The sequence below is a fragment of the Hyperolius riggenbachi genome, chromosome 4 (genome assembly GCF_040937935.1).
Source record: "Hyperolius riggenbachi isolate aHypRig1 chromosome 4, aHypRig1.pri, whole genome shotgun sequence".
NCBI lineage: Eukaryota > Metazoa > Chordata > Amphibia > Anura > Hyperoliidae > Hyperolius > Hyperolius riggenbachi.
The window spans coordinates 289,840,142-289,853,246 of NC_090649.1; the positions used below are offsets into that span (position 1 = coordinate 289,840,142).

Genomic DNA, 13,105 nt, shown 5'->3' on the forward strand with positions numbered 1-13,105 from the left:
TCGATTATTCCGTTAGATCGAATATAAAGATTTCCCGGATCGTCACTCGGACAGCACCCCTGGATGAGACTTGTCTCCCTCCCCACCGTGGACAGGAACTGCAAAAGAAATAATTTGCATAAGCAATAGGCAGCCAGGTATATAAGCTACTTACTTGCCACTATACTTCAGTATAGTTTCCTGTCCCGGACGGAGCGGAGGGAGAGGTCTCCAGGGGGCCATCCATGTCAGTTCGGCAGGGGCAGCGTGTGGCAGGACTCCCAATAGAGCTGAGCAGTGATCAGTGGGGAGTCCTGCAGCGTTTGGGAGGCTTCTCCGGAGAAGGCAGCAGTATTATGCGTGCAGGCGCGCGCATGAAGAGGTCGCTTCCGGTTTACCCGGAAGTAGTCACGCGCTGGCGTCCCGCGTGATCTGAGGTCTGCAGAGCGGCAGGGGCCGCGGCGGGGAATACTAAATCAACGAAACAGCTGATTACATTCGCATCACAATGACGCTGGACTAATTAAGCGGCAGGAGCCGCGGCGGTGTATGGTAATCAGCTTCAGCTGATGCATCAAGGTATGTGAGGCTGATTAATTATGCAGCAGGGCGGCGTTAGCTGTGGTCAGCTGGGTCTGTTTGAGGGTATATATGTGGAAGTAAGTCCATGATTCAGATGTGGCTGGTAATCATGGAGGACGCTTCAGGTTCAGCTCCTTTGCAATCTGCTAAGTCTGGACAAGACCCCTCTCTGGCAAGTAGATGTGGTACCTGTATACTCCTGCTTGTTATGGTTTTTTACTATGTAACCTTTAGTAACGATTGTCCCTTGTTTGTGTTTTTTTTATAGCCTAAAAAACATGACAAGTCGGACAAATCTGATAAAAGTGAAAAAACTGACAAGGCTGCTGTTCAGACCAGTCAGCATAGTTCAAGCAGGTCGGAGAGGAAATGCGCAATTTGTAACAGTCGTTTTTCTTCATCTTCTTCTAAGAGATTATGTCAGAGCTGTACAGAGAAAGTAGTCAAGGATGAATCTCCGGTCATACTTAAAGATTTAATGGGCTGGATGAGATCTGAGATGTCTTCAGCGATTAAAGAGATCAAAGATTCTGCCATTGCTTCCAATTCTATAGTTCCTTCTGATGTCCCAGGAACTACTGGAAATATGGACACAATACCTGCAGTTGCTATCCCTGCTTCCCCTGTTTTGGCTCAACCAGGGCCCTCGGGATCCAAACGTAGAAGAGAGAGTGAGGTGGAGGGTTCTGAGTTATCTGAGGGGGAGATATCGGAGCTAGATCAGCTATCAGATATGGAGGAAGAGGTCTCAAATGTGGACAGATCAAAATTTGCTTTTTCAACCGACTTAATGAAGGATTTATTAAGCGCTATGTGTGATACAATGGGTATCAAGACAGAAAGAAAATCTTTGACACCTTTGGATGAGATGTACAGGACTTTGGCGGACCCCCAGCCTCAGTTTATCCCAGTCCATTCCACCCTTAAGGGTATGATTAAGAAGGAATGGGATAACCATGAGAAGAGAGCTTTTTGGCCTAGATCCTTGTCTAATCGTTATCCTTTTTCTCCGGAAGATCAGGAGTTTTGGGGTACTCCGCCTAGGTTAGACCCGTCTTTTTCTAGGGTGTCAAAGAAAACAGATCTGTTATTTGAAGACTTTGGTTGTCTGAAGGACCCAATCGACAAAAAAAAATAGACAATCTCCTGCGGAGAGCATGGGAATCCTCTTCCTTAACATTCAAGCCTGCAGTAGCGTCCACGGCAGTGAGTCGATCATTAAAAACATGGTTATTAGAAATGCAGGATAAAATTGCTTCTGGGGTCCCGCGAGAAGAAATTCTTAATGATTTTCCGAAAGTTTTAAATGCCTCTAATTATATGGTAGATGCATCAGACGACACTGTTAAACTTACAGCCAGAACTACTGCTTTAGTTAACTCAGCTAGAAGAGGTATATGGGTTAAGACCTGGAATGGGGATAATTCCTCAAAATCTAAGTTATGTGGTATACCATGTGAAGGCAGGCTGCTTTTTGGATCCAATTTAGATGATACTTTAGATAGGTCATCAGATAGAAAGAAAAACTTTCCAGAAAAGAAAAGACCTTTCCAGTATAAGCGGCCATTTCGTCCCCCCATCAGGTCTGACCAAAACTCCAAGTCCTCCAAGGGTAAACGTTGGGTCCCATACAGATCACAGAAACCGAAACCCAATTTCAATCCTGCCAGGAGGCAGGATAAGCAATGACGCCAGGATTCCAGTGGGGGGGAGAATTGCAAACTTTTTAGAAGTATGGCAGCCTCAGTTCACAAGTCAGTGGTTACTAAAGATTGTATCAGAAGGGTACCGGATAGAGTTCAATCATCATCCTCCTCTGAGGTTTTGCATTACTCCCCAACCACAAGATCAAAGAAAGTGTCGTGCACTACAAAGCGAGGTCCTATCTCTATTAGAAAAGGGGGTGATAAGATATGTACCGAGTTGTCAGAAACAAGAGGGGTTCTATTCGCCAGTATTTCTCGTAAAAAAACCACAGGGATCTTACCGATTCATCTTAAACCTAAAGAAATTAAATCTAGATGTAAAATACAGAAGATTCAGGATGGACAATATAAAATCTGTGATTCATCTCTTGCAGAAAGACGATTTTCTTGTTTCTCTAGATCTCAAGGATGCATATCTTCACCTACCTATTCATCCGTCATCACAACAGTATCTAAGATTTGCAGTCCACATGGGGGAAGAGGTAAGACATTTTCAATTTATTGCTCTTCCTTTTGGACTTTCTTCTGCCCCTTGGCTGTTTACCAAAGTCATGTCTGAGGTTCTAGCAGAGCTTAGGATGATGGGAGTTAATATCCTTGGATATTTAGATGATTTTTTAATTTGGGGACCTACAGCGGAAAGGGTAAGATTGCAGATGCAGTCAACATTAGATTATCTGCAGCATTTAGGTTGGCTTATTAATTGGGAGAAGTCTTCACTAGTTCCTTCCCAGGTTCTTGAGTTTATCGGATTTAGCATTGATACTAGGAATGAAAGAATCTTCTTGCCTGATAGAAAGATTACTGCAATTCTAAATGCTATTTTTTCCTTTCAGAATGCAAGGACAGTATCACTGAGGAAAGCAATGGCAGTCCTCGGGCTCCTAACAGCCTCGTTTCCCGCAGTTCAGTGGGGGCAGTTCCACACAAGGATTCTGCAGTTATGGATCCTCAGATCATGGAACAGAAGCCTCACGGTATTAGACAAGAAGATCCCTATCCCTCACAGCATAAAAGTGTCCCTACTTTGGTGGCAAAACCAAGTTCATCTTTCATCAGGCCGTGTATGGAGTTATCCAGAGCAGAGGATAATTACAACAGATGCCAGTTTATGGGGTTGGGGAGCACATTTGGATGCTCTTCTGGCTCAGGGACAATGGTCAGTACAGATCAGCTCAAGATCATCCAACAGCAGGGAACTAGAAGCTGTATGGAGGGCACTGCTACACTTCAGGGATCAGATCAAGGGAACGCATGTGACGATAAGGACCGACAACAAGTCTGTGGTAGCATTCCTAAACAGACAAGGAGGCACGAAGAGCCAGATGTTATGGAAACAAACATCAAAAATTTTGTTCTGGTCAGAAAACAATATCATGTCATTACAAGCACGTCATCTAAAGGGGACATCAAACCAGTTGGCAGATTATCTAAGCAGGGAGAAGCTGGACCAGAACGAATGGTCACTCAATCCGAAAGTGTTTCAAACGATAACGTCACAGTGGGGATATCCAGAACTGGATCTATTCGCCAGGAAAAGGAACTCAAAATGCCGGAAGTTTTGTGCCCTGTTTCAGGAGGACTTACCTTGGGCAATGGATGCGTTCACAATCAGTTGGGGAGGCAGGATGATGTATGCCTTTCCGCCAATTCCATTACTTTCCAGAGTATTGAAGAAAATCATTCAGGACAGAGCGAGAATCATATTGATTGCTCCAATGTGGCCCAAACGTCCATGGTTCACATTACTACAGTCTCTAGCGATATCAGAACCAATAATCCTCCCACTGACTCAGGACTTGTTATCCCAGGGGCCAGTGTTACATCCAGATCCGAGTCTACTTCACCTATCAGCTTGGAACCTGAATGGGAAATACTGAAGTCTAAGGGTTTCTCAGATGATCTGTCAGAAACACTACTCAATAGTAGAAAGAAGGTAACTCGATTAATTTACCGGAAGGCTTGGAGAGTTTTTAATCACTGGTGTATAGATAGATCCTGCAACAATAGATCGCTTAGATCAGTTTTGGAATTCTTACAGTGTGGCTATAAGAAGGGTCTTAGTATTAGTACTTTGAAAGTTCAGGTGTCAGCCTTGAGTGTGTTCCTAGAAAGGAAATTAGCACAGGAGGATTATATAATCCGTTTCTTTCAGGCTCTAAGAAGACTAAAACCATCTATACGGTCAAGAGTTCCTTCTTGGGATCTTAATACAGTGTTACAGGGTTTATGTGAGTCTCCGTTTGAACCCTGATCTCAAGTTTCGGACAAATTCCTGACATTGAAAACCATATTCCTTCTAGCAATTACTACAGCAAGAAGAATAGGTGAGCTACAAGCACTATCGATTAAGGAGCCGTACTGTGTTGTTTCAGAGGATAGAATAACATTGCGTCCGGACGCAACATTTCTTCCGAAGGTGGTTTCTTCTTTCCACAGGAACCAAGAAATTTATATCCCGTCATTTTGTGAGAATCCGGCAAATGATAAGGAAGAGAGACTACATTTGTTGGACGTGAGGAGGTGTCTGTTACAGTATTTAGAAAGATCTAATGCCTGGAGAAAATCAGATGCAATTTTTGTCCTGTTTGCAGGAAAAACAAGAGGGAACAGAGCTTCTAAGACGACCTTAGCACGCTGGATCAAACAGACGATTGTATCAGCATACCAGATACGGGGAAAGACGTTAACCTCTTCGGTCAGGGCTCATTCTACAAGAGGCATTTCTACGTCATGGGCAGAGAGGGCAGGGGCCTCCATTGAGCAGATATGCAGGGCTGCAACATGGTCAAGTCATAACACTTTTGTGAAGCATTATCGACTTAATGTATCGGCAGCTACAGATTTATCCTTTGGAAGAAAGGTTCTGCAAGCAGTGGTCCCGCCCTAAGCCTGATCTTTAGTATATCGTCTCATCCAGGGGTGCTGTCCGAGTGACGATCCGGGAAAGACAACTTTACTTACGGTAACGTCTTTTCCGGTAGTCAGGAGGACAGCACCCCTACAACCCGCCCTTATTGGGTGGAATATCAGAGGTTTGTATAAGCATTATTAAGTGTCCGTATTATCTTTTATATTAACTGAAGTATAGTGGCAAGTAAGTAGCTTATATACCTGGCTGCCTATTGCTTATGCAAATTATTTCTTTTGCAGTTCCTGTCCACGGTGGGGAGGGAGACAAGTCTCATCCAGGGGTGCTGTCCTCCTGACTACCGGAAAAGACGTTACCGTAAGTAAAGTTGTCTTTTTCCAGCATGTCCGATCATTTTTCCCAAAAAAACGGGATAATCGTTCGAATTTCTTGATCGAAAAAAAAAAATATTTTCAACTTTCATTCAATTCGATCATTTAGATCGAATAAACGGGAAAATCGAACGTTTTTATTGTACCGTGTATGGCCACCATAAGACTATTATTTCAATGGAGATATCTGTGATACTACAAATACATATTGTTGGTATGACAGAAGCTATACAGCCCCATCTGACCCACTCCAGGAGAACTGACGCTTAATTGAGTTTAGTATTCTCCATAGTTGGTTCATCTATTTTATATAATAGTCCAACAGAACAAGCTTGCAGATCAGATGTCTGACACATCTGACAAGATTAGCCGCATGCTTGTTTCAGGTGTGTGATTAAGACCCTACTGACCTGAAAAATCAGAAGGACTGCCAGGCAACTGGTATAGTTCAAAAGGAAATAGATATGGCAGCTCCCATAGGTCTTACACCTTAGGTTCCTTTTACATAATACACTATCCAGCCGCATGGTGACCAAATTGGCCAATCAAAACTGGATCGGTGTCGCACCCTTAAATCTGACTAAATTAAGCTGCCTGGTTGTTTCCGGTGTGTGATTCAGACACTACTGCATCAGGCAACTAGTATTGTTTAAAGCAGACCTGAACTCAGAACTTCATTTCTGCTCTAAAAGATACGCAACAGCATAAAAACCTTTAAACAAAAAATTTTTTTGTAAGGGCTCGTTTCCACTATAGCGAATCCGCATGCGGGCACTGCACGCGGATTCGCATAGGCAATGTAAGTGGATGGGGCCGTTTCCACTTGTGCGGCTGCGGGAGCGTTTTTTGGTGCGGCAGAAATCTGCACGGCAGAGCCGTCAGATTTCGCGTGCAGAAGGAATGTGCGCGAATCGCCGCTAATGTATCTAATAGGGAAATCGCATGCGGGGTGACCATGCGTTTTTGCCGCGAAATCGCATGCGATTTCGCATAGGTATTAATGTTAATTTACACAGGCAGTGACATGGTTAAATTCGCATATACCTTACCTATGCGGAATCGCATGCGAAATGGCGGCAAAAACGCATGCGGAATCGCACCCGCATGCGATTTCGTCCGCGGTGGAATGCAGGCGATTCCGCACCGCACTAGTGGAAACGAGCCCTTAGAGCTGATACAAATCCTGCAATAAATCTGCAGTGTGCCTGCTTCCTGCTTTCATAGAAGCGGACATATTGTTAACATCTTGTGTTTCCAAATTAGTTGCTCTGCCATGGCAGATGAGATTCCTGAGCTGACAGTTGAGTGATCAAATTACAGTGGTGATTAGTCACAGATGAGGGGGAATTAGACAGGCTAAACTCCCCTAAGACATACAGGGTGCATTTCTCTAGGTTTTGCCCTGTGCAAGAGTTCAGGTCCACTTTAAAAGCAAATACACATGGCACCCCCTAATTCGTCTCACTTGAGGTTCCCGCTAAAGCAGAACTATGATTACAGCATACACGATGTCTAACATGCATAGCATTCCAAACGTTAGTTTTGGTCTAAAACTAAAAGGCCTTCATTTCAATTCCTCTGGGTGGAGGTCACATGATTAGGTCTACAAGAAACTGCCAACTGAGGCGCATGACGGGAGAGAAATCAACAGATGATCAAGTTCTCTCCCAGCTGCTTCATAGAGTCGTAATAATGTGATTACAGCCAAAGGAAAATAAAGCAAAGGTTATTTAGCCTCAAAAACAAAACGAAATTTAGCAGCATAATCCATTTTACAAAACAAGCAGCGCAAGGTGTTCATTTTAGAGACAGTAAATGTGGTGACTGCTTAACACTTCCCACTGTTTGTCCACCTGCAAGACACAGGCAGTGCCGTTTCCCAATTCTCTTTGCCTGATGCTTCTCATGAGTTGCAGAAATAAATTCCTCATAAAAACATCTCTGCACCTGTCCCCAGCTCTGTCTGCATTGCTAATTCATTGCATAAATCAGAGGAAATGCACTTCAAATCAGTAATCAGATGAGCAGAAACTCATATTTTATGTAGACTCACCTGCATTAGTGCATTAGTGTAGATGTATTGGAAAAAGTCCCCCAAGAAAAATAACAGCTAAATTAAAGACTTCCTGTGTAAAATAGAGAACCTGATGCTCTATGATTGCTGCAAGGATCGGTGGGCGGTAGAGTTACTTACTCACACTCTCGCCTGTAAATCATTAATGACAAGTCACTCCGCACCCCTCCATCTGCAGAACAGCCGCAGCCATGTTTCCCAAAAGCTCTGTGGCCACCCTCCCTTGCTTGCCACAGCCTGAACACAGCACACAGCTAGGTTGCCAAGCAGATGGGGATGGCCATACAGCTTAGCAAGACTTTGGCAGCCACGACGCCAAAGTCTGATGCCATGACAGCTTTGCAGATGAGGTGGCCAGAGTTTCAGTTGATGAATCACAGGCCAGCAGGTGATTCTTTTTTTTAACTACTTAATGCCAGACACAGAACATTTATATCACGCTTTTCTCCTGGCGGACTCAAAGCGCCAGAGCTGCAGCCACTAAGACGCCCTCTATAGGCAGTAGCAGTGTTAGGGAGACTTGCCTAAGGTCTCCAACTGAATAGGTGCTGGCTTACTGAACAGGCAGAGCCGAGATTCAAACCCAGGTCACCTGTGTCAGAGGCAGAGCCCTTAACCATTACACTATCCAGCCACTGCATGCCAGCCCATTGGTGACGTTAAGTGGCCGTGTATGCGTGTGCCCCCTCCCCCATCCGTGAGCAAATTCCAATCGGCTGTTAATGCAAAACGATAGTTATAAAACATCTGTTTGTGCAAAAACAGGACATTTGAAACCATCCATTTTGTATTAACCAATTAACCTTTCCCCACGCCTATCCTTCCAGCAATAATAGAGAGCCTTACATTGCCAGCTCTCCATTTTACACTGGAAGTACTCTTTGATTTTCAATGCATGCAGATAGATTTCTCTAATACAGTACATAGCGAACATCCAGCGTTTAGTTTATAGTAGTCCTACAAACAAAGAAGTAGTCCATTTTCACTGATCCCTTTGAAATGAGTGCGAGATAATTGCAGTGTGCTACTGTACATGGAATAATACACCTTAGCTACACATACGTCTCCATCAAAACAAAGAAAGGTGTAAGCTGTAAAGAAATCTTACCAGTAGTAAATGGTCCTTCTGGGATGAAAAATGCTCCAACAGTGATTGCAATGGCTGCAGCAAACTTAAAGAACCAGAACCTGAATATTGAAGAGAATTAATGCAAGATGGTCACGTTTTATGTAAATATTTTCTTTTTCTAAAACATTGGAACAAAGCAATGTATACTCCTAGAATAGTCTTCACCTGTAGTAACTGTTGATGATAGCTTCGCTGACTGTTTAAGAATGATTGCTGTATCAAAGGGCTGCTCAGCTTTCTGTCAACTAGCCTGTTTTATCAGAATCATTATTCGCCAAGTACAGGATAGCGTACAAGGAATTGTTTTTGTCACAGACAGCTTAGAGATGATTGTAAGTAGAGTACATAATAAGACACACCCTTATATGTTGGGGGGGGGGGGGGGGGTGCGGACATATTATACATGGTGGATTGCTGTTCAGGTGGGCAGGGGGGGAGGTGTCTGAGTTTAGGCCCAAAACAGCTTGGGGGAAGAACTAGTTCCTGTGCCTGGAGGTCCTGGTGGTGATGTCCCTGAAGTGGTGACCGGATTGCAGTAGTAGTGGCCATGGGTTTCTCAGCTCGGTCATTTGCTGGAAAGGAGGACGCAAACATCAAGAACACCTGTACATATGCTAGAGTTTGACCTAAAACAACCATGAACAATCATTTTTGGCAACAAAAATCTATGGACCACTTATCCCTTTATACAAAAACACAGACAAAATGTCTCTGCAGTGTAAGAGCAAGTACCTAGTATCTGAAAAGCGAAACAGTATCTAGAAAACAAAGATACCAGATCCCTAATGAAAAGAAAGCGAATGTGAAACCCTTTAAAGTAAACCTGTCACTTCCAACAAAACAAGGGTCTGCAAATTATGGCCAGTTCAAACTAGTAAAAAAAAAAAAGTACCCGCTAGACTTTTTTTAAGTTCTATGTAGCAGATCCTAATGTAAAAAATAGGATCTGCTGGGGGGGGCGTGTCCGCAGCTTGTGCATGGCGGACGCTTAAACAGTGAGCTCCGTGCATGAAGCTCAAAACAGCGACAACAAGCAGCCACCTGGGTCCCACCAGCGAGAGAAAGATGCCAGACACCCTGATGGAGACGGAGCAATCCAAAAAGAGGAAGAAAAGCCCACCTCAACCTCAGAAACCGCCTTAACTGTTCGCAGGCATGCAGGCACGGGCCGCACTCAAAGATGGCGCCGGCTTCCGCTCCAGCGCTACCGCCGGACCACCAAGCTTTTCTCCCACGCAGGCAACACAGGGAGGGAACGGAGAACAGACACGAGACTCTTCACCGGAAAACGGATCACCAGCATCCCGCAGCCCAGTAAAGTCTCGGCAGAAACTAAATGGAGACGAAGAGCAGGTAGGACAAAGCACGCTAGACACTGTACCCTCCCTCTCCCCAGCCAGCATTGAACAATTCCCGGCAACAGAGCAGATCATCACCCAGACATATCTAAAAGATCTAATGCTGGCCATGAAACAGTCCATCTCAGCTGATATGTTAAACATATCACACAGCCTCAAACACTCCATAGATCTTCTGGGGGACCGAGTTGATATAGTGGAGAGAGGAGTCTCGGCCCTCACCACAGAGCATAACAAAGCGGTGGACTGTATCGAACACAACAAAAATGATATTACCTGGCTAAAAAGCAAGCAAGCAGACTTAGAGGACAGGAACCGCCGATGTAATCTGAAATTCCGCGGGGTAGAAGAGGCGGTGGCCCAAGCCCAGCTACATGATTATGTCACTAAACTTGCAAGAACAGCTCTCCCACAACTGCCTGACATAGAACTGGCTATAGAGAGGGTACACAGACTCCCGAAGCCGACTAGCCTCCCAGACTCAGTGCCGAGAGACGTTATTTGCTGCTTCCAGTTTTTTACTACAAAAGAAGCTTTGCTACAAGTTACCCGCGCCAAAGGGGCGCTCCTGGACCCATTTAAACATATATCTTTGTATTCAGACCTTTCGCAGGCCACGCTGCTCAAAAGAAAAGAATTCCAACCCACCACCAAAGCTCTTAGAGAGAACGCTATACAATACAGATGGGGGTTCCCAGCAAAAATACTGCTCTCAAAAGAAGGGAGAAAAATAGTGATACAAAGGCCAGACGACGGGCTGAAACTACTTCACTCCTGGGGGATCCAACCAGCAGCACAACATGGAAACAAACACATAGCTTCTGGGGTCTCCAAGCTCACCCAGGAATGGCACTCTACATCCTAAGCTTCTGCACACCACTTTCCCCAACAGATTACTAATGGACCGTAGAGTTCACAAAGGAGATGTGACCTCTCGTTCCGGCTCCCACAATGGAGCACCCCTGTGTAGTTTATGTGAAAGGCTCATATTTACTACTCTCTATTTTGAGGTCCTCCTTACCTTTAAAACCCAAAGGAACCTAATCCCACCAAAGCGAATAACAAAGGAAGTCCTGCTCTCCAAATACCCCCTTCCCATCCCTCTTGCTCGTACAGCTAAAAAGATCAACACTCCTTTACTTTTGGTCACCAAAAATATGCCCAAATATCCAAAATGGCTCTTAAAGTTACCTCCTTAAATGCGAAAGGTCTTAACCTCCCAGTCAAGAGACACTCTCTTTGGAAAGATGCTTTGAGACTCAAATCGGACATAATGTTGGTGCAGGAGTCCCATTTCCAAGAAGGATCCGCACCCAAATGTTCGCACCCAGACTATCCTACTATAGTTTTCAGCAACTTTTCTAAAAAGAAGAGAGGAGTGTTTACTGCGTTCCACAAGGACCTTAACCTATCACTTATCACCACAGAAACAGATCCTTTAGGCCGATTCGTTCTTATTGTATGTTCCATAAATAATGCACTTATGACTCTTCTCAACATCTATGCACCCAATGAGGGACAGCAAAAATTCATCCGGAACTTGATCCGCAAAGCCAAAAAAATCCAACAAGGAGCCCTGATTATAGGAGGGGACTTTAATATCATAATTGATCACACTTTGGACACCTCCAACTCCAAGAAAAAACCCTATAAAACGCTTTCACCTCTACTACACAAAGAAGATCTCTATGATCCATGGAGGGCCCTGCATGGAGACGAAAGAGGATACTCCTTTTTTTCAGCGGTCCACTTATCGTACACTAGAATTGACTATTTCCTACTAGACAAATATCTATTGCAAAAGATTTCTAAAGCGGAAATTTATGAGCTAGCATGGTCTGATCACGCCCCAATCAGCATAGAAATCCTAATATCAGCTCCTCAAAAGAGTTCTCGTCCATGGAGATTAAACTCCTCACTACTACTAGACACAACCAATGCAAAAAAAATACAATCCTCTATTCAAGAATTCTTTGAATGGAATTCTTCACCGGAGGTTGGAGTGAGCACAGTATGGCAAGCCCATAAAGCTTATATCAGGGGTCTCCTTATCCAAATGGGCGCTACCCACAAAAAGGAAAAAACTGCTATATTAGAATCAGTCCTCTCTGAAATTAAGTTAGCAGAAGAACAAAATATGAGAAACCCATCACTAACCAAGACCAAAGAATTGTTTAACCTTAGGCAAAAACTTAAAATAATACTCACCTCAGATTATGAGTTCCACTTATCTAGACTTAAATATCGACATTATCACCAATCGAACAGAGCTAGTCCCTTTCTGGCACAACTAATTAAACACAGACAGGAAAAATCTAAAATTACTAAGCTTTTCCACCCCTTCTCTAAAAAACTATTAACTAACCCGCAGGATATAGTCAATGCGTTTAGTGACTATTACAGCGCCTTATATAATCTCAAAGATGACCCACAGACCTTTCAACCGTCTCCAGATAACATCAACAAATTCCTTAGCACAATCAAACTTCCTAGTGTTTCTCCACTACAATTAGACCAGATAAATAAGCCCTTCAACGTATCGGAAATATTAAATATTATGATGAAACTTAAACACCATAAATCCCCAGGCCCTGACGGCTTCTCAAATGAGTACTACTCCTCATTCGCCACCTTATTAGCGCCTAAACTAACTGAGCTATTCAATGATTTCGTAGCCCAAAAACAAGTCCCCCCTGAAATTACAAAAGCCATCATCACCGTCATCCCTAAACCAGGAAAAGACCATACTGCTCCCTCCAACTACCGCCCGATCTCCCTGTTAAATGGGGACCTAAAAATTTACACTAAAGCAATCGCCAACCGCTTGCTAGATGTCCTACCAGGTTTAATCAAAATTGATCAAGTCGGCTTTACCAAAGGCCGCCAAGCACCATACGGCACACGACGAGTAATCGATATGCTGTATACAGTGGGGTCCTGTCGAAGGCCTTCTCTGCTCCTAACCTTGGACGCGGAGAAGGCCTTCGACAGGGTACATGGGGGTTTTCTACAATCGGTTCTACTGAAATTTGGG

The 13,105-nt window shown here is 44.0% G+C and overlaps 1 protein-coding gene across 1 annotated transcript in view; it reads right to left on the reverse strand.

Annotated features, from left to right (window-relative positions):
• SERINC1 (serine incorporator 1) overlaps positions 1-13,105 on the reverse strand; it is a 39,424-nt gene that overhangs the window by 16,791 nt on the left and 9,528 nt on the right. The window contains exon 4 of the mRNA XM_068231393.1: positions 8,693-8,772. Within this exon, the coding sequence (XP_068087494.1) occupies positions 8,693-8,772 (80 nt within the window). The remainder of the gene's footprint in view (positions 1-8,692; positions 8,773-13,105) is intronic.